The sequence below is a fragment of the Phalacrocorax carbo genome, chromosome 14 (assembly GCF_963921805.1).
Source record: "Phalacrocorax carbo chromosome 14, bPhaCar2.1, whole genome shotgun sequence".
NCBI classification, from domain to species: domain Eukaryota; kingdom Metazoa; phylum Chordata; class Aves; order Suliformes; family Phalacrocoracidae; genus Phalacrocorax; species Phalacrocorax carbo.
The window spans coordinates 11,995,555-12,016,287 of record NC_087526.1 but is presented as its reverse complement, the minus strand read 5'-3'; the positions used below and the strand labels follow the sequence as shown (position 1 = coordinate 12,016,287).

The following is a 20,733-nucleotide window of genomic DNA, read 5'->3' as shown; positions in this document are numbered from 1 at the left end:
CAAGACAGCACAGATTGCTGTTGATGCAAACTGCTCCTTAAGGGCACAGAGGCCAGGTTTTGAAACGGAGCTCAGAAGGTGTTGGTTCCATCCAGACATCACACTGGTACTGATGGCTTTTTCCCTCCTCCCAGCTTCCCTGTCATTCTGTCCATTGAAGACCACTGCAGCATTGCTCAGCAGAGGAACATGGCTCAGAATTTCAAGAAGGTGTTTGGGGACATGCTCTTGACCAAACCAGTAGATATTTCTGCTGATGGCCTTCCCTCTCCAAACCAGCTCAAGAGGAAGATTCTCATCAAGGTGAACTCGCTTCCCCAGCCAGGCTCCTAAGTGGAGAGAATGGGGACAGATGGGGTGAGGGTGGGGGACCAAGGGTGGCTGCTTAGCTCTGGAAGGGGTTGGTTGCAGTGCAGGGTGGGGAGTGGACACCTAATGCTAAAAACAATTGGAGACAAAGAGTGCTCTCACTTTAGAGGAGCTGCTGGGAAATGAGCTCAGCAGCTGGATGCTGCCTGTTGTGAGAGCTTGAGGGATGTTGGTATTTCTGCTGCAGGAATCACCTCTGGGAAGAAAGGGTGGGACTTTAGTGCCATATGATGATCTCTGTGGCATGGGTCTGGGTCTTACCTTGGTCCTTTTAGTCCGGAGGAACCCACTGCAGCAGACCTGGAACTTTAGGGCTGTTCACCAGGAAATCCATGCTGCTTCTTGGGTGCCTGCTCCCCTCAAGGTGCCTGACCCGCTCTCTCATCCCACAGCACAAGAAGCTGGCAGAGGGCAGTGCTTACGAGGAGTTACCCACGTCCGTAATGTATTCAGAGAATGACATCAGCAACTCCATCAAGAACGGGATCCTCTACCTGGAAGACCCCATCAATCACGTACGTGCCACTCTCAGCCTGGCCCTGCTCTGTGGGCTCTGCAAATGACGTGGTAACTCTGTAAAGCACTGTGTGGTGCGAATGATCTAAGAGGCTGTTGGTCTGTCCTGTGTCTCAGGAGTCTCTGAAGGCTGGGGGAGTTTTTATGCTGGCTCTCTCCTGTGCTCTTCCCTAGGAATCTCCTTTGGCCCTTGTTAGAGGCAGAAGGCTGAGCTAGAGGGAGCTCTGGGCTGATGCACTGCAGCTGCTCTTGAGTAATCCGTATAGCCTGTTATCTGTTGCTGCAGTAAGTCCTAGCGATGGCCTGCATTTCTAGACCTGCCTGCCTCCTACCAAGTGCCTACACTCTTAACACACCTAAATGAGCATTCTGCTTTGTAAAGCACGGAGCATTCATTTTACTGTGTGCGTTTACCCATACACAGTCCACTTGTTCAGCTGCTTTGCTTTGCTGGGGATCTGTCAGGCAACAAAACAGGTTTTTGGAAAACAGGGAAGTGCAATGGTAAAGCTGCATAACCATCTCCAATGTGCTCAATCTCTGATATCCCCCGTGCTGAATCCATGCCAGATGTTTTCTTTTTGCACTGATTTGCTCTTCATTTGGTCATCTCCTTTTAATATGTGCCGGGGTGCCTGCAGCGTGATCTGCAGCACGTTTGTAGGTAAGGTGTATCACATGCCTTTTTTTTGCTACTGATAAACCCATGCTTCAGACCAGGGAGATGTCTTGGAAGCTCCTGTAACTCACTGAAATCAGTGTTGTCGGTGACTTGTCTTTCACAAACCCGATCACCCCTCACTGCTTGTGCTGATCAAGAAGGGAATATCCCACGGATGGGTGGTGGGCCAGCTTGGTGCTTCCTCAGGGGGTCTCTTTGCCCAGAGTTTGTTTCCTTGCAGGAGTGGAACCCACATTACTTTGTCCTGACCAGCAGCAAGATCTATTACTCTGGGGAGACAACCAGTGACCAAGGAAATGAGGATGAGGAAGAACAAAAGGAGGTGAGGGCTCCCTTATGTGACAGTGAGTTGTTCCCCTAGAGAAAGGACTTGACTGCCCAAGGGGCTGCGCATCTCCACTGCCAGCTGACTTCAAGGGAAGATCCTGTGGTGGGAAGGGTGGGAGCTGCTTCAGAAACTCCCTAGTCTTGGTTGGAAGACCCCTGAGCAGAGCAGACTCCAGCACCACGAGTTACTGCCCTCAGTAACTCAAGGTGGTGGGTTTCCCCCTGCCAGGTGAGCAACAGCACCGAGCTTCACTCCACAGAGAAGTGGTTTCACGGCAAGCTGGGAGCGGGACGCGATGGGCGACACATCGCGGAGCGGCTGCTGACGGAGTACTGCATCGAGACGGGAGCCCCCGACGGCTCCTTCCTCGTCAGAGAGAGCGAGACCTTTGTTGGAGACTACACCCTCTCCTTCTGGTGAGGGCCACAGGCACCCTGCTGCTCGGTGTCACTCCTGGGTAGTCTTCATCTTGACCCCATCTTCTTCATCTTAACTCCGTCTTCAGTGGTGGGGTCCCATTCTCCAGTGGTCCACGAGCAGGTTTCTCCCCTTTTTCTGTGCCCCAGCATCATGTCAACTCTCTGTCCCAGTGTGGAAGGGTCAAGTCCTTTGGGACCCTTGTGCAATGGGTCTCCTGTGGGGCAGGAATGTCATGTCCAGGCTGGAGCTGTGCCTGAGGCAGCTGCAAAATCTCCACAGATGACACTGGTTTACCCCCTCCCACTTCCACAGGCGCAACGGGAAGGTGCAGCACTGCCGGATCCACTCGCGGCAGGATGCCGGCAGCCCCAAGTTCTTCCTGACAGACAACCTGGTGTTCGACAGCCTCTACGACCTCATCACCCACTACCAGGAGGTGCCCCTGAGGTGCAACGAATTTGAGATGAGGCTGACAGAGCCAGTGCCGCAGACCAATGCCCATGAGAGCAAAGAGTGAGTGCATGTTTGGGGAGTGTGGGTCATGTCCAATGGGCAGTGGAGACCCCCTGGAAAACCCTCCCAGGTCTTGCTGCACTCCCTTTCTTCCTTGCTGGGGCTCTCTGGTCCCCACTTGATCCCCATGGAGCTCTCTGTGCCACAGCAGCCAGGCTGGCCAGCTTCGTTGTGGATGGAGCTGGTTACCTCGGAAGCTCAGTCCAAAGAAAGGAGGTACTGGGCTTGGTTGGGATGCCCTCGCCCATGCTGCATTTCACCAAATGGCTCTGTTGCGCTCTGTCCCACAGGAGGGAGAAGACAGCCCTGCTGCAGTGTTACATACATGATGATCTCTGCTCCCTGTCCTCCTTTTGAGGATTCAGGGTGGTCTTTTGTGGGCTGGAGGGGAAGCAGTACAGCATGGCAGTGGTGTGGGATAAGCCGGGTGTGTGGAGACCCATGCACAGTGACATGTCTTTTCTGAAAGATGGTACCACGCCAACCTCACCCGGGCCCAAGCCGAGCACATGCTGATGAGGGTGCCACGAGACGGAGCCTTCCTAGTGCGCAAGAGGAGCGAGCCCAGCTCCTACGCCATCTCCTTCCGGTACGTCCTTGGGAGAAGGGTGGTGGGCACAGGAGGTGGAGCTGGGATGCTGCAGTGTGCGAAAGAGCAGGAGAGGGGATGAGAGCCTGATGTGAGCCCTCCCAGAGCTTTCCTCTCTCCTGGATAGCCTGGGATAAGTCTTAACAGCCCCATGAGAGCCTTTAGGACCCTGCTCCTTCTCCCACCTTCTGATGGGAGATGGCTGTGCTCAGCAGCCAGCCCGGGGGCACCTTTTGCTTGCGTGTCTTTATTTTGGCAGAGACCCTCTCTTGCCAGGCACCAAGTGGCTTCTCTCTGTCTTTCCACCCGCCAGGGCGGAAGGGAAGATCAAACACTGCCGAGTGCAGCAGGAGGGCCAGACTGTGCTGCTTGGCAACTCTGAGTTTGAGAGCCTGGTGGACTTGATCAGCTACTATGAAAAGCACCCACTGTACCGCAAGATGAAGCTGAGGTACCCCATCAATGAGGAGACACTGGAGAAGATAGGGACAGCGGTGAGTGTGGGCAGCCGTTGGAAGAGCTAAGCCAAAGGATGATGGACAGGTCCATTTTGAGCTGGTGCCTTGAAGTGGTGTTGTGTGACCCACCTCTGCGCTTCACAGCCCACGTCTCTTGGGGCTTCATGCCCTGTTGGAAACACTTACTGGCTTGAGTGAGATTTATTGCTGGCCCTCTGACCCAGGTCAGCAGGGAGTGCGGGCTGGGCATCTGTTTGCTGTGTGCAACATCATATCTGGCTGTGCAGCTCCGTGAGCTGACACAGGAACGGTCCAGCCCCCGTCCTGCCATCATATCTGGTGTTGTGCCTTCCCTGGGGCATTCTCCCTACCTTTCCCAAGGTAGTGGACTTGTTCTGCAGAGCCACTGTTGTAACCTCTGGCCCTTTGCTTTGACAGGAGCCAGACTATGGAGCCCTTTACGAGGGACGCCATCCCGGGTTCTACGTGGAAGCCAACCCCATGCCCACCTTCAAGGTACTCTCACACTCCTTGACAGGAAACAACCTGCAGGGCCTGAGGGTTTGGCAAGTGTCTCTTTATTTTCCAAGAGCTGTATTATTTTGCATACTCATTTCTAGACTGTGCAGGAAGACACACTCTAGGCTGAGCCTGCAGGTTCCCAGGCTGGGCTGCTTCTTGTTCTGAACTCTCCAAACTAAACCCATTAGTGGCTCTGGCCCAAAGGAAAGTGCCTGTGCGGGGCCATACCAGACCTGTGACCTCTGGTTTGGCATAAGTGGGAGCCTTGATCTGTTCTGCAAGGGTCAATAGGATCTGGCAGCCTCTGGCAGCAGGATTGGATGCTGCCTGCACACAACATGCCTCACAGCACCCCCAACAAACACATCTGTGGTGGGAGGTGATCTCTCATCTCGTGGGCTTGTTGTCCATGTGTCCGTCTGCTGCCCAGCCTCATGGGACCCTTCCTCATTGCAGTGCGCCGTCAAAGCCCTGTTTGACTACAAGGCACAGCGGGAGGATGAGCTCACCTTCACCAAAAACGCCATCATCCAGAATGTGGAGAAACAGGAAGGAGGCTGGTGAGTTGGTTCTGAGCCTCCTTTTTCCCTTAGGGATACAGTCAAACCTTGGTGTCACCATCCATACAAAGGTGTGTCCCCTCAAGGGGTGGGTCTGTTTGGGGATTGCCCACAAGCTGCACAGCCCCACAAACCCTAAAAGCAGGTGATGGAGGAGCTGCCTGTCCCCCGTGACCCCCAGTCAGGATGCTCTGGGATCCTGTGGCAGGTGCTGATGCTGCCCCTTCCTTCTCTTCCAGGTGGAGAGGAGATTATGGTGGCAAGAAGCAGCTGTGGTTCCCTTCCAACTACGTAGAGGAAATTACTGGTCCCAGTAGCCTGGAGCCAGAGCGGGAGGTGAGCTTGTGACTGAGCGGAGCAGGGAGGGTTGTGGGGAGGAGCACGTGTGCGCAGCCCCCATGCTCGGCCACCCTGCCCAGTGCCATGCCCAACACCATTCCGCCTGTGCTTCGTTCCCAGCAGCAGCTGGATGAGAACAGCCCCCTGGGAGACCTGCTCGGAGGTGTCTTGGACGTGCCCTCCTGCCAGATCGGTGAGTGGCAGGGAGGGATAGAGGACTGAGGGGTGTTACAGCCCTGTCGCGTGATGTTTGAGGGTCTTCTGGGCCAAAGGGCTTTGGTCTCTGTCTTTAGGCACCCCCGTGCCTGCTGCAGGTGAACATCAGTCAATGGTGCGTGCCTGCTGTGCAGGGGTGCACTCTGCTGAGTGCCGGCACAGAGGGTGCCTCTGGGTTTGGGGCTCAGGCGTGTCCCTGCAGCCTGAGTACAGGCGAGGAGCACCCGGGGTCCTGCCGAGGAGCTGCTCCTGCACACACTGAACCTGCTCTCAGGGAGCAGCCACCCCGCGAGCAAGGGAGCTCAGACCAATTTTGTAGGCCCCTTCTTTTCTGTAAGGATTTGTCCTCCCTCGCGTACGTGTGGCCCAGCTGCCCTGCCAGGCTGCCGCAGGCTCCGGGGCTCCCGGGCGCTGGCCGAGCTGGGTCCAGCCTGCAGCTCCCTGCTGTCCCTCTGCTCCCCAGAGCCCAGAGGACCTTGTACTCCAGGTGCCTGTTACCACCTGGGCAGTTCAGGGCACCGGGTGAGGAAGATGCAGAAATGGGAGGAAAGCGCAGGAATGGGAAGAAGAGGGCACTACAAAGGCCCCATGAGGCTTCTCAGCCCCCTCAGGATACACTCTGCATCCTCATCTATTGCTTCCTGGACTCCATTTGTTGCCTCCAATGACCAGAAATGGGAGCTTCTCTTCTTAGCTGAAGAGTCCTGGGGCAGCCATGAGAGTCCCTCAGCATCTGTCCCCTCTGCAGTGTGAAGGACTCGGCTCAGCATCTGCTTGTGACCTTGCTCTCTGTTCCCTCTCCCCACACAGCCATCCGCCCTGAGGGGAAGAACAACCGCCTCTTCGTCTTCTCCATTAGCATGGCCTCAGTATCGCGCTTGTCCCTTGACGTGGCAGCTGACACGCACGAGGACTTACTGGACTGGGTGAAGAAGATCCGGGAGGCAGCCCAGACGGCTGACGCACGGGTGAGCCTGGAATGCCCTTGGCAGAGGAGACACCTCCTTGCCAGGTGCTGGATTTTCCAGGAGCCGAGGAGCAGGTGGAGGCTGGTGGGGAGGGTGGTGAGAGAGCAGCCTGCAACAACTGGCAGAGCAGTTACAAGGATGCTAAAGCCAGAGTCATCTTTGACAACCAAGCAAGGGGTGGTGGCCACGCATTGTGGCTTGAGAGGTTCAGGCTGGACGTCTGGGAAGATTAGTCCATGGGGAGGGTGCTGCAGCCTCGGGAGGTGGGGGATCTCCATCCATGGAGGGTTGCAAGGCTCAGCTACAAGACCACAGCTGCCCTGTGCTGGTACCAGTGCCAATCCTGCTCCAGGCGGGAGGTAGGACCCACCAAGGGCCCTTGCCGTGCCTGCTTCTGTGGTGACCCCATGCAGACCTGCTGGTGGTTCCCACAGTGTGGGCAGGAGCAGCCACACCAGGCCAGTGCTGCCACTGACAGCAGTTGGTGAGCTGGGTTATCCAGCACCTCTGCTCCCATCTGGCCCCGACACCTCTGTCTCCCTGTCTTGGCAGCTCTCCGAAGGGAAGATGATGGAGAGGAGGAAGAAGATTGCCCTGGAGCTTTCAGAGCTGGTTGTCTATTGCCGACCTGTGCCCTTCGACGAAGAGAGTGAGCATCTGCTGGTCTGGTGTCCACCGCAGGCAGTCACCATGGCATTACAGACCCCATGTTGTGACCTGAGGTGCTGCTTTCGCTAGATCTCAGCAGAGGGCAGGTGTCTGAAGCAAGTTGGAACCAGTTTAAATTGGAGGTCTGGAAATCTCCTTCTCCAGAGGGTGGAAGTTACCTTCCCCATCCCTCTGTTGCTGGGATCTGTCACTATCCAGAGCAGCTGCCCAGTGGGGCTGGGGAGCATCATGCCTGATCACCAAGAATGGTTTTGATGCTTTCACCCAGGAAATACCCACCAGGGCAGAACAGGGTCTGCACAACCTGGTGGTGGCTCAGCCAGGGGAGGAGAGGACCGTGTTGAAGGGGCCTGGGGTGGTTGAAGTGTCTGGAAAGAGAATGTGCTCCTGGCTTATGCTGCGCTGTTTCCTCCCAGAGATCGGCACAGAGAGGGCCTGTTACCGAGATATGTCCTCCTTCCCCGAGACTAAGGCAGAAAAGTATGTCAACAAGATCAAAGGCAAGAAGTTCCTGCAGTACAACCGCCTGCAGCTCTCCCGCATCTACCCCAAGGGCCAGCGCCTTGACTCCTCCAACTACGACCCCCTGCCCATGTGGATCTGCGGCAGTCAGCTGGTAGCACTCAACTTCCAGACCCCAGGTGAGGGCAGCAGGCAGGGAAGGTGGGCAGGCTCTTGGGGTACCCTGAGCCTCCTCCTAGCTACCTGCCTGCAGCCCTGCTAACCTGGTCCTGGCAAACAGCGGGTCTAGGAGGGGCTCTGCAGGGAGCAAGACCTGGTGTTCATGTCCAGGTGTGTGGTTCCCACAGAGGGCTGGATTGACCCAGGGAGCTGGGCTGAGCCAGGAGGTTGTGGTGCCATGAGGACCAGATGAGATGGAGACAAAGCGGGGAGTTCCCCCAAGGTCCCTGGTGACAGGCAGGGGAGGTACCAAAGGGGATGGTGCAGCCCCAGCCTTGGGACACCAGCTGGTTGCAGGGTCTGAGTCCAGCTCGCTGCTCTGCTCACCTTGCCCCAGCTTCCACTCCTGCTCGTGCCATGCAGTCCAGCCTTGCCCTTTCCCTGGCTCCTGCCAAACCCTGCTGTGAGCCCACTCAGCTCACCAACCCACCAGAAGACTACCTGCCTCTTTTTCCTTGCTGGCTTTTTCATTCCTTCTGTGAATTCAAGCATCTCGCAGGGCATTTTGGCAAATGCTAGAGCCAGCACAAGGAAAGCTAAAAGGAGAGGGAGGAAAAGTACTACCCATGCTGTAGTGGGTAGTTGGGCAGACCGTGCATAAGCAAGTCACCCCCTGGCTCCAGCACATGCTGCACGAGGCATTGCCAAGGGTCCCTTTGCAAAGGGGAGGCACCAATAATCCAGGTGGCTTGGGGAAATAGCACAGGGTCTCCTCCCTCCATCTCCTGCCTGTGCTCTCCAGACAAGCCTATGCAGATGAACCAGGCCTTGTTCATGTCCAGTGGCCAGTGTGGGTACGTCTTGCAGCCGACCAACATGCGGGATGACATCTTTGACCCCTTCGACAAAAGCACGCTGCGGGGTGTTGAGCCGCTCTCCATCTCCATTGAGGTCAGTTCCTCCTCCCAGCGTGGGAGGAAGACGGGGTCAGGACCGGGCAGTTATACCGAGCTTGGGGTGATGCAATGGTTTTTCTGGGTTCCTGGCCTCTGTCTGCAGCTGCTCCTCACCAAATCCCTCAGTCTCTGCCTAAGAGCTGTCCCCCAACACAGACTTGGAGAGGGGAAGACCCATGGGTGCTGTTGAGGGAAGTGCCATCAACCTCCCCGGGTGCCTGGAGAGGAATAGCAGGAGCATCCCTGGCTGCTCCCCCCAGAACCCCTCCTGCCTGGGGCCACCGTGCCGGCAGGTGGCATCCATGAGCCACGGAGGTGGCATCCCTGTCCCCAGAGCTTGTCCAGGACTGCCTAAGTACACGATGGCTCCCAACAGGATAATATAAGAGCTGTGCCTTGTCCCCTCCTTGTCACTCAGTTGCTTGAGGCTCGATGTTTCCATGTCCCCTTGCTCATAGTCCCTGTCAGGAAGATGCTCGAGGTCAGAGCAGACTTTTCAGCCCGTTTCTGTGTTTCACTGCCTGTGATGATAGGAGGAGGGGGGGCGCTGCTGGTGGGGGATACCGGAGGACGGACTGCAGATGCTCATTGAATCTTTTCCTTCCTGGATGGCAGGACTGGGGCTGAACCATTCCTGTGTCTGTCAGCTCACGGAGCTGCACAGCAGAGGCTCTGCAGGGGAATGGGGCAGCTTGCCAGACAAAGCTCCTGGAGGGATGGGAAGGCTGTGGCTGTGCCAAACCAGATGGCTTTCATGTTTGGACCAGCCTGTACAGGCATCCCTAGTGGTCTCGGAGACGAGCTATAGGTCGGCAGTCTCCTTTCCAAGTCCCTTCAGCTCAAGCAGACCTTGGGGAGGGGGCAGGGGTGATCCTGCCTTTAGGTGCTCCCAGGTTTCTGACCAAACACACAAACTGCAGCTCCTCTGAGGCCACTTCTGTATCAGAGTAGTCCCACCTAAGTAGGCCACAGCCTTTCTCAGCGAGGACACCTCAGCATGTCCCATCTGCACCACTGACCCCATATCCCCTGTCTCCCTAAAATCCCCTGGCTCCATTTCTGCGCATCGTCTGTTTTCCAAACTCTTCCTGCATCTTGGAATGCAGCTGCAACCACCAGGTGTCAAGAGTCACCGTGTTGTACCCTGTCACTGTCTCCTTTAAGAGACGGTCTGATCCCTTTGTCCTCTGGCAAAACTGCCCGATGTCCCCACCAAAGCCAGCTTTCACGGATGGAGAAGCTGTCTGGAGCCCAGCATGACTCAAAGCACATGATCCAGCGTTGGCAGCGCGTCCTTCCCCTGCAACAGCAGCGTGCTGACAGCACGCTGGAGTGACATATGGCCACTGGCAAGAGGGAGCTGGGATTTCGTTCTCCTGCAAGGAAGCAGGTTGTCATTTGAGTTGCGCACAGACTGTGCTGTGAACAGGAGGCAGAGCAGCAGCAGAGAGCAGCTCCTTTTCGTCCTCAAGCCAAGGCAGGACAGCAGAGAAGTTTAGGCAAAGAAGGGGGTGTCTCTGCAGGCAAGGGACGGCATCTCGGCTTGACAGCCCAGGTCCACCTTGGCAGGCTGGAGAAGGGATGCTGTGGTCCCAGGCCTGGCTGTGCAGGCAGCAGACAGGAACCCGGGGCAGTTCAGCTGCCTTTTTTTTATGGCTTGCACATCAAATCGGTGATCAGTAACACCACAGTAGCTTCCAGGGGTGGGAACTGTTTTTCTTCAAGAGGCAACCTGGGCTGGGCTGGCTGTCAGTGTCTCTTCTCTCCCCAGTGAGCAGAGCCAGAACGATTTATTTGGAAAGAAAATATCTTGGTGTGCAAAAAAAGTTTGGTTTGGGGTTTTTTTTCCTTTGCTCCCATCTCTTACCAAGTCTCTCTTGCACTCTGCCCAGGTCTTGGGGGCGCGGCACCTTCCCAAAAATGGAAGGGGAATCGTTTGTCCTTTTGTGGAGGTGGAGGTGTCCGGTGCCGAGTATGACAATGCTAAGCAGAAAACTGAGATCGTGGGTGAGTGGGTTAGCGAAGGGAGAGGGAGGCACCATTGCTCCTGACTGTGGCGTGAGCCGTGGGCACTGCAGCAAAGCCTGGCCCTGGGGCGGGGGCTGCTCCCGTGCCGCCCGTGAGCTTGGCATCAGCGCAGCGGGCGGCGGTGGCCATGGTGGGGCTGCCCATTGACAGTGGTGTTTTCTGACTAGCGGACAACGGCCTGAACCCTGTCTGGACCCCGAAGCAGTTCCACTTTCACGTCAGCAACCCCGACTTTGCCTTCCTCCGCTTCGTGGTGTATGAGGAGGACATGTTCAGTGATGAGAACTTCCTGGCTCAGGCCACCTTCCTGGTGAAAGGCTTGAAGACGGGTAAAGCGCTTGGGGAAGCAAGGAGTGGGTGTCATGGTAGTCCTCACCAGTTTGCTAACTGCATTGTTAGCCGGGGAGATGCTGAGTTTCATGGGAGAATGCTGCCAGTCCCTCCTATCCCCATGACAGGTCACATCCCCAGCCAGGTAAAGGAAGGAAGAAGCCATTTGCTAGCATCCCTTGGGGCCAGCTGCCACTTGAGGAGAGCTGGGGTGGGGTGGGGTGTGGAGAAGATGACCTCAAGTTCTGTGCCAGGGGACCAACACGTTATTGCCTGTGCCTCGAGTGATGCCAAGGGCTCTCTCTGCCATAGGTTTCCGGGCTGTACCCCTGAAGAACAACTACAGCGAGAACCTGGAGCTGGCTTCCTTGCTTATCAAGATAGACATTTTCCCTAGCAAGGTAAGGACGAGTGTCCTGCTCCGCTTGCCCCCGCAGCAGCACGGCTCTGCGCCACCGGTGGGTCGGTGCAGTGAAGCGCGGTGTTGCCTGGCCTGACCGTGTGCAGGACAGCCTAGTTTTCAGCGCTGCACTGTAGTGATGCATGCGCAGCTGGCAGGGTGGCAAGTGTTGAACCCTCCTGCAGCGCGTCAGGGTGAGTCAGGCAGGGCCCTGCCTGGGCTGCATTTGGCTGGCCTGGAAATCCCTTCAGCAAAAGCTGAAAGAGGCAGAGTTGCGTCCCAGTCCCTGTCTGCGCTCCGGGGAAGTTATAGCTCAGTATCACGGAGCCTGGCTAGCCCAGGGCTGTCTGCGTTGGCATAAGCAGAGGGCAGAGCTCTCTCAGAGACAGCTGTTTCTTTTATTTCTTCATTTAAAATGATGTTGGATGGAGCCAGTGATGTTTGTTAAAGACAGAGCAGCTGCACATTGCAAACCCTGAGACCCCGTGAGCCCTGCAGCAGACTGCTTTTACTATGAGACATACACTTTGAAATCCCAAGCCCTTTACTAGATTTTTTTTTTTTCCTTCCAATCAAAGCAGGAGAATGGTGAAATAAATCTCTTCAGTGCTTCAGCCCTACGGGAACGAGCAGGGGATGCTTCCAGTCAGCTGCTGGCGAGCAGAGGCAGAGAGGGGTCCTTTGACTTGCGGTACCAGCAGCCCTTTGAGGACTTCCGTGTGTCGCAGGAGCAGCTAGCTGACCACTTCGAGAGCCGGGAGCGAAGGTATGCCGGTGCTCGTTGAGCTCTTCCCAGCATGAGACCCCTCCCCAGCATTCAGTGTCCTTGTTGCAGGCTGATAAACACAGCCTCCCACTAACCCAGAGCAGAGCTGCAGCCTTGTTTGCCATGTGGAAACCCTAAATTTCAGCATGAAAGCTGTGACAGTCCTTGGGGGAGTCACTGCTTTGGGGTTCATGGGAGTAGGGTGGGACAAGGAGCTGCCACCCTGCACCCAGTGGCACTTTCCCTTGGCTTGGGGGATGTGCTGAGCCCCTGCTTTACTCCTGCAGGGCAGCTTTTCACACTGGAGCATTGCCCTCGATCATCCCTTGGTCACCCTCAGCTGTGTCCCCCCTCTCTGTGCCCCCCTGCAGGGTACTGCGGAGGACCCGGGTCAACGGGGACAACCGGCTGTAGCCCATCTCGGCAGGCGAAAGCACCTCCAGTGCTTGTGAATCTCACGGCACGCTGTGAACTGGTTTCTATGGAAACGGCACTGCTATGGCCTACTTTCAGGCAGCTTTTCCAGTTTCTCTGCTGAAGGGTGTTCCAGTGGAGAACTAAAAAAAAAAAAATGGAAAGAAAACCAAACCAAACCCCCTAACTAACCCCAAACATCCACCAACCTTCACCATCAAGCCCTTAACGAAGCGCAACGGTCCGTACAGCCTGCCGGCCGCCGAGGTGAGAGACAAAACTGTCTATAATCGCAAGGACAGAGGCCCACAGAACCCCAGCCAGCCCTCTGCCGTCGCTGCTCTGCCTGTATTCCTGGAGATCCCGCTCCCGCGCAGCTGCCGGAGGCCCTTTGCAGGCATCCTTTGCTGTACCCATTCCCAGAGCGCCGGGCTGGGCGGGGGGACTTAAGCGACCAATGCAGCACATATCTCTGTCCTGGCGGCATCGCACCTACCTACCTGTATAGCCACTGCCTATGGGCCCAGTAGTGAAACTCTATGTTTACAAGGCCGCTCTAGCTTTAAACGACAATAAAAGTGTCAGTATTACATGTGTGGTGGCTCAGGTGTCTGACAGTTTGCGGCCCTGCCTGGGCAGGGGCTACGCTGCTCTATCCTTCCTCCTGGCTTTAGGGAGTCTGCAGCTACTGCGGGAAAAATAACCAGGCGCAGCCCCAGGTTTAATATTGATCACTCAAAATATGGGTAAAACAAGGGTATGTGCTACAGCTGGCTGTGCTTTTCTGAACTGGACTGGGACGAGCAGTGACTCGCACTCATGGCCTTACCCCGCAGGTAAGTTGTTGTGCTTTTAAGATCAACGTGAGGGTTGTGACCGCGCATTCCCCGCTCCTGGACAAGCAAACATCCCCCTGCATTAGCAGCGGGCACTTCAGCACCCCACGCCCCGTGGGCTTCCCCAACCCCGAGTGCAATCACCAGTTGACTCACGTTTGTCTTTTACGCTCTTTATTTAGGAACAACCAAAAATGTCTGGTTTCATTTCAACAAACTGTACAAGCAAGCTCTTCCCCTCGCCCACCCTCACATCCACATATACAAAAGGAAGGGAAACTTGCCGTTCACTTCTCAGAAGTGGCATTGTTGCTACAGGGAGTTCTTGCCCTCAGAATAAGAGCAGGTAAAGTCCATAGCAGGTACAAGCTACCCTAGCCCTAGTAATAGCCACAGCCCACAATCACAGGCAGCTTCACTTTTTTTTCTCTTCAAAACCTTTACCAAAAGTAAAAACTATTTCCTGTCTCACACGATTGCCAAGGTGACCAGCTGAAACTGTGGTCTTAAACAAAAACACAATAATAACCCCACTGGAACCCCCGACGCCTCCCCGGTACAAAGACGGTTTATACCGCAGAGCCCTTGCTCTGCTCCCTAGCTGCACGGCCACCCTTATGAAAGGTCCCGTTGCAGCTACAATTACATTTTCCTTTGGATAAATCCAAGCAAAAATTCCAGGTCATTCAGCACCAGCATGATTTCTAAATAACAATAATTAAAAAAAAAAAAAGAGACCCCATTAGGCTGACTTTGTGGTCTGCTGAGAAACAAAGTGATCAACACGCTGTTCCCAAAGTCTCTCTTTTAGTGCAATGTTAGTATGTGCAAGGGGAATCACAGCCACGTACGTACCCATAACACCACCACGAGCCAGATGGGGCAGAGAGAAAGTGCAATTTTAGCAAGAAGTTTTCTATGCCATGGATTCCTAGCCCAACCTTCACTAGCACCAGTAAGCAAGAGTCCTCCTAATACCACCCTCCATCAGTACAGGGAAAAAGTGGCTTTAACTGTGCCATCAAAATATGGCCAACATCAGCCAACAGAGCACTCTTTACTGGAACAGACAATAACAAAGCAAAACAAAAGGAAAAAAAAACCCCACTGCTTAGGTAACAGAGCTCCCTTGCTCTGCTTTGAAGTTTGCGATGCCAATCCAGCATCCCTGGCAGGGACCACTGCCAGTAAAAATACAGCAGAAACTGAACTTGCAAAAAAAAAAGATACAGCTTCCAAGTGTCTCATCCCCCACTCCATTTGTAGTGTTGCCTAATCTCACCCTGCTGGTTTTGTGATCAACTGAGGAATTACAACAGAGGTTACTGCAGTGAGCTGAATCACATCAGGCCACCATTGATTTGAAAAGAGCGAAGCCAAAATTATCTGGGCAACAAGAGAGAGAAGTTTACAAGCATTTTAAATACTGTCAACTTGACAGGAAGGTACAGCGGCATGTTAACTTTCTACTTGGTGCCTAAGTCCTCAAAAATCACCTTTCTCTTCTGATTCCCAGTGACCCAGCTTCCAAACATCACCTTCCACTCAGGTTGTCCTGTAATGTCTCTAAGAGAGGGACTGCAGGGAAGACAGAATACAACGCTTCTACCTGTGACCAAAAATTGTTGATTTTCATTTTAAAAAAAAATTACCAAAACCCTAAACAGAAAAGCAGCCCTCTACATCCCCCTTTTCCTCCTGGACAGGAAAGGCACCCAGCAAAAATTAACCAAGCAGGTACCTTGCAGCTCCAGCTCCTGTGCAGGCATCGCCTGGGCAGGTTGAGGCTCTGCGTTCAGCTGTGGGCTGACTACAGGGTCCCTCATCACAGCTGCCAGCACTACTCCTTTTGCTGGAGGCTTCTTGTGGTGACCAACGCAAGGCCCTGGCAGGGAGGGGATGTGCAGCCGTGCTAAATACCTGCAGCCGGAGCTCTGCAGGCATGCGCTGACCACTGCATGCCATGCATCGAAGCAAGCACCTGTGCCCGTTCTGCTTGCCGTGGCTGTGGGCCTGATGTGCAGCAGCGCTCAGCTCTCAGGCAAGTGGAAATAGGATCATGGTTTGTTTAGTGTTCTGCTTAAAAAAAAATAAAAATAACAAAAATAATTACTTCCAGGATGGTAATTAAACAGCTGAAAAATAAGCTACCCAAATGAAACAGAGCGCCATGTCTAGAAATCTCATGGCAGGGCCTGCTGATAAGGAATAAAATAAGTCTGTTCCTTGTGTCAGGAGGACCAGCAGCCCTTTGCATGAGCGAGCCAGGTACAGCACAAGTCAGGGTTTCAGGTTATTAAGCAATTGGATTGTGCCCTTAATCTAAGCGGCCTCAGAGACATAAGTAACAAGATTCACGTGGATTAAAAGTGATGGTTACTACTGTGCCTGTCAAGCCCAAGCTCACATGCAGCGGATGGAGGTAAAGAATTTAATTTCCCTTCCTTACTGATGCTGGCTACATGACCTCTATCTTACACCCCTCCTTTCAAGTCAAGACAGTCATCTTTGACTAGATGATGATAAATATTCTGACACTGTAGAATTGTGGTGACACTTCCTCTTAACACCAGAAGAGCTGCTGCTGGGACTGTCAAGCCACCTCTCAATTTTTCCTTTCAGTTTCAGATGCTAACACATTTCTAATGTCCTGAACCAAAACCTGAGTCTATTTGGAGATGACACCTGCTTCTCCTCAGCTTCTAAAATGATGCAATAGTGAAACAGAGGACCACAGAGCTAAATCCTCAAAAATCTTCAGCTTATACTTTCACGGAGATTTCAAGTCAACTAAAAAATGCAGATAGCAAGGAATGTAGGAGTTAGAAAGGGAACTCGATTACTTTTTGATTTTTTTTGTCTCCAAATCCTACCCTCCCCACGCAATGGGGCTTGCCAGCCCCGTCGCCATATCCAAGGGGAGTCTGCATGGAACCACTTTTTAAAAATCCTCCAACCCAAAAGAAAGAAAACTCCTGCTGTGCTTGTATGAATGCATGGAGACAAAGCTCAAAAACCTCAGCAGCTTCCAACCCTCAAGGCTGTTTTTTTCTGTGTACACCGGGAAATTCTCTGTCTAGCTCACAAGACTTCTCTTTTCAATTTTTCTGGAAAACTGGCCAAAAATAATCCAAGTGCAAAAAATTTCAGCTAGTGCATGGAAAAATGGTTTGAAGGGACCAGTTCATACCATAATCCTTAAGCATTTCTGTAGATGGAGCAGGGATCACTCTTCCAATTAGCCATAGGCCTATAAGTGTACACCAAAAATTCCACAGAAAATCACCTTGAATGGGCAAACTACACTTCCAACATATTTATATAGCAAGTAGTTAGTAAAAGTGTACATTTTTAGTGTACATCTTAATGCAATAAAGAATCAATGGCATATCTGAACTGTATATATGCGTACTTAAATAAACCTGCATGTACATAGGCACTAGAGAATAAATTGACCTACCTGTATTTGTTCTCTGAAGGTAACATCGTACATACACTCATACTCTTGGGCTGCATGACTCCCAGATCTGCTACCTCTGGCTCTAGGACCACCCGGATTCTCCTGTCACCTGCGACATTTCGGGGTGCACAGAATTGCACCCATGAGGGTGAACCCCTGGGGCTCTGGCTGTCTTTGCAGTGCAGCCACCTCTGCTCTCCTGGAGGAGAGCCACGGGGATGCTGCCCAGCTGAGCCGACACGAGCCCGAGGTGGGATTACTGCTGGTTATGCCTCCAACCACAGCATGACCAGCAATAGTGCTTCTAAAAAGGAAGAAATTTAGGGAGCCTGGTGTCACAGCAGGATGCTCTGGGTTGACACCACCCCTGCTCGTGGCGTTTTGGGCAGGGTTCATCTGACTGCTAAGGGGTGGTTGCAGCACAGGTGTCTGCATCTAAGCACATCGCCCCAGCTCTCTTCAGGGTGCAGGTCATCTCCTTCTGAAGCAGATGCTCATGCTTGGCCGCAGGGATTACCCCATGTGCCAGGAGAGCTACAGGAACTCAGGTGCAGGCACCTACCATGTAGGCACACACCCCCAGGTGAGAGGAAGCCCTCTCTTGCAAAGCCCTGAGCAGATAAAGCCCCTCCTAGTAGCTGAGCAAGGCGGCCTCTTAAAGAGGGGAGGAAGAAAGAATGGGAAAAGCAAGGGCAGTTAAAGGTAGAAATCAGACACCATCTTTGGAAGAGGCTCTGAAAGACCATTTTTGTTTTTAAACCAGATATTTTGTAAATCTCTGGATCTGATCCTTTGGGGCTTGCTACCCACCCTTCTAATAAATATCACTTACCACCAACAATAAAGTCTCCCACATTAAAAAGCTCTCACTAAATAAAAACCTTCTACTGAAAAAGCTTGGCTGAGTTAGCTTGGCAAAAATAAGGAGCTATGACTACTCTCCATAAATACATCAGTGGATAAACACCAAAAACTATTTAAGTTAAGGGACAATGCTGGCTGCAAAACAAACCAGGAATGAACCGGCCATGAATTAATTCAAACTAGAAATTTAAATAAAGTTTCTGACCATGCAAAGGCAGTCGAGCTCTGGAATAGCCTTCCAAGAGCAAAAGTGAAGGCAAGACATGGAAACAATTTTGAGCTGGGATTTGATTAGTTTGTGACAGAATGGTCTGACACAGCATTTGGCTGGACTATTCAGCTCAAGAGTTTCCCTTCTAGACTTTGTTTTCTATTAGAAAAGAATATTTTAAAAAATCTGCAAGTAGTTGCATCACACAGCAACCACCCAATACAACATGGGCACATTAAAAATGTACAGGTAACGGGAAGCAGGAAGGGTAACGGGGAAGTTTATTTTGCTGTTTCGCCAGAACTATTCCAGATTAACTGGGGCGGGGGGAAAGAAGAAAAAGACTGGAGCAAACACTCGAGGTTACCAGCGCTGCTGCAGGAGGATCTGTCATGTAGGGCTGCAAGAGGGAAACTTCCTGATTGCAGAAGAGCTGCTGCCTTGCAGATCCCTTGGAGACAACAATGACTTGAACCACTCAGAGCAACGCTGCATATTCTCTGCATTTGTTCTCTGAAGAACAGCTTGTTCTCTCTGAACAATGAAAAGGATTCCAGGTCAGGATGGAAAAATTATTATGTTCTAGTTCTCAGTGATTAAAGGGAGACTTGGAGATTTAACAGCCTGCTACAGTCAGTCTCCAGGAGCGCAGGGGAAAATATTCTAGGCAGCAAGGGACAAATGACACCAAACTCCATCTCCTGGGTTGTCTGGGTCTGGGAACCTGCTACTTATTGGAGAGTATGCAATGCTAAGTCTAACCTCATCCATAGGGATGAAAAATCGCACTCAGCTCCCACGGGACTTTTATGCAAGACTGGCAGCTTTCTTCTCAGATACCTTTCCTAACACACACACACACACTTGCATGCCCATAAAGCCCTTCATTGCCAGGGCGTAAGGACCAGAAAGGGCAGAGAGGATATATGCAGCCATGCCAACCTTTAGAGAACAAACACCTTAACGGACAGATGAAAAAAAAAAAAACAAAAAAGAAAATAAAGAAAAAAGTACTGTGCCATGATAGTCCATATCTAAGCAATGACCTTGTTTACACAATGTCTGAGATTCGTTATGCTTGTATAGGCAGCTGTAGGCATCGGTATATGAATATGAAATCTGAAAGTCTGTTGACTAGAAAGCAAACAAGAGCATCCTATTTCCTGGGTCTGAGCTGAGCCCCTGCCTCCGTCAGCTCTCAGCCATCTCCTTGGCTGGGCCACCGAGAGCTCTGCACTAAGTGCCCAGTTTTTGCACGTGCACTCTCTCATGTGCTGTGCTTAAAGGTCTCATTTATGGCAGTGCTTTATCACCACGTCCTGCTCCTGAGGTTTGGATCAGGCCGGCCCATGGGTTTCTTAAAGACCAAAAATTTCTTCTCAAGGGTAAGAGCGGATCCTCCGGGGCTGGTGGTTTGAGTTCAGTCTGTTTCTGAAAAAGAACAGAGGTGTCAGAGATGCTCTGGCTTGCCGCAGGGGCCTGCTACCCCGGTGGGGTGCTGGGTGGGGAGGAAGGGGTGCAGAATGTCTCGAGATGGGCAAAATTGGGGGCCTTGATGGAGTCAGCTGCAAAAAAAGGCCAGCCCCATTCAGAGGGACCAGGAAACTCAGAATCCTTCTGGGAGAGGAGCTGGGCTTTGGCCAGCTGCAGGGCTAAGGTGGGACGCAGCCTCTGGCGGTCCGAAGCCATGCACCCTCACCGAGCACCTCCCACCTCTGTGCCTCAAGGGGTGACAAGACCACCTCGCTCTGGGTGGCATAAAGCCACGCTCAGAGGGTGCTAGAGGGCCATGGCCATGGCATGGGTGCAAAAGCTGGCCCACCACCATTCCCCACACTGCTCCTGCTGCAACGCCGAGCGGTTGCAGCCGCTCCCCAGCAAAGCACACAGGGCAATGCACATGCAGACCTCTCAGCTGCAGGAAGGGCAGGGCCCCATCCAAACCCATGCTCCATCTCCTCTGCACTGGGCAGGGGAGGGAAGCAATGAATTTTAGTGGAATTTTAAAATATTTTTTTTCTAAGGCCTGAAGCCATGGCAGGAGCATGTGCAAGGCTCCGAAGCAAGGCATTGGGGCTGGAGTAGATCCCAGCTTCCCAGCATGCCGGCAAGGGGCTGCATGCATGGAACAGGCGAGGGGCTGCACAGCCCACGGCAGGCCAGGGCAAGCATTCGGCCATCCCCATCTGGTGGGAACCCTGCCAGGGAGGAAGCAGCCCCCAGCTGCACTTCCAAAGAGCCCACGGAGGGCTTGGAAACCACCTCTCCTCTCCTCCACATGCGTACACATACACACACAGATGCAAGCGCCTTTCGTAAGCGGGTCCTGGAGGAGGGGTAGGGCCAGCAGCTGTAAACACCAGCCCTTCCTGTCCTCTCCCTCCTTGCAGCCTCCATCTTCAACACCCAAGCCTTGCCCTATGCCAAACAAGGATGCTCACATCTGGAGAGCTGCCGGTGGGAGAGGGAAGGGAGGAGGCTCTTGCCTGCGCAGGCAGGCAGGGGTTACATCTGCTGCCCAAGGCCAGGGGGAAGCATGGAAGGAGCCAGCAGCATGGGGGCCAGCAGCCAGGCCCCTTCCTTCCCAAATGCCCACCCCCTTCATAAATAAACCCAAGGGCCTCGGGGCAGGTAAAGGGACCAGACATTCCCATTGGTTTTACTCTGGCTTAAAATACAGCTAGGATTTGGCTTCAGG

At 53.3% G+C, this 20,733-nt stretch overlaps 2 protein-coding genes across 5 annotated transcripts in view; one reads left to right on the top strand and one right to left on the bottom strand.

The window, feature by feature from the left end:
* The window catches only part of PLCG1 (phospholipase C gamma 1), a 50,530-nt gene extending 37,276 nt beyond the window's left edge, over positions 1-13,254 (top strand). Inside the window, exons 13-32 of one of the 4 annotated variants that reach the window (XM_064465757.1) lie at positions 135-303; positions 762-884; positions 1,788-1,889; positions 2,124-2,311; positions 2,628-2,828; positions 3,298-3,417; positions 3,731-3,911; positions 4,314-4,391; positions 4,854-4,957; positions 5,197-5,293; positions 5,420-5,489; positions 6,323-6,480; positions 7,033-7,129; positions 7,566-7,790; positions 8,573-8,721; positions 10,619-10,733; positions 10,922-11,083; positions 11,397-11,485; positions 12,066-12,250; positions 12,622-13,254. In XM_064465757.1, the coding sequence (XP_064321827.1) occupies positions 135-303; positions 762-884; positions 1,788-1,889; positions 2,124-2,311; positions 2,628-2,828; positions 3,298-3,417; positions 3,731-3,911; positions 4,314-4,391; positions 4,854-4,957; positions 5,197-5,293; positions 5,420-5,489; positions 6,323-6,480; positions 7,033-7,129; positions 7,566-7,790; positions 8,573-8,721; positions 10,619-10,733; positions 10,922-11,083; positions 11,397-11,485; positions 12,066-12,250; positions 12,622-12,664 (2,656 nt within the window). In that variant the 3' untranslated portion in view covers positions 12,665-13,254. Of the gene's footprint in view, positions 1-134; positions 304-761; positions 885-1,787; positions 1,890-2,123; positions 2,312-2,627; positions 2,829-3,297; positions 3,418-3,730; positions 3,912-4,313; positions 4,392-4,853; positions 4,958-5,196; positions 5,294-5,416; positions 5,490-6,322; positions 6,481-7,032; positions 7,130-7,565; positions 7,791-8,572; positions 8,722-10,618; positions 10,734-10,921; positions 11,084-11,396; positions 11,486-12,062; positions 12,251-12,621 lie in introns of all 4 variants that reach the window. The other 3 variants (XM_064465755.1, XM_064465756.1, XM_064465754.1) reach the window with 3 other exon arrangements.
* Positions 13,255-13,663: 409 nt separating this feature from the next.
* ZHX3 (zinc fingers and homeoboxes 3) overlaps positions 13,664-20,733 on the bottom strand; it is a 51,262-nt gene continuing 44,192 nt past the window's right edge. The window contains exon 4 of the mRNA XM_064465753.1: positions 13,664-19,466. Coding sequence (XP_064321823.1) covers positions 19,456-19,466 — 11 coding nt within the window. The 3' untranslated portion in view covers positions 13,664-19,455. The remainder of the gene's footprint in view (positions 19,467-20,733) is intronic.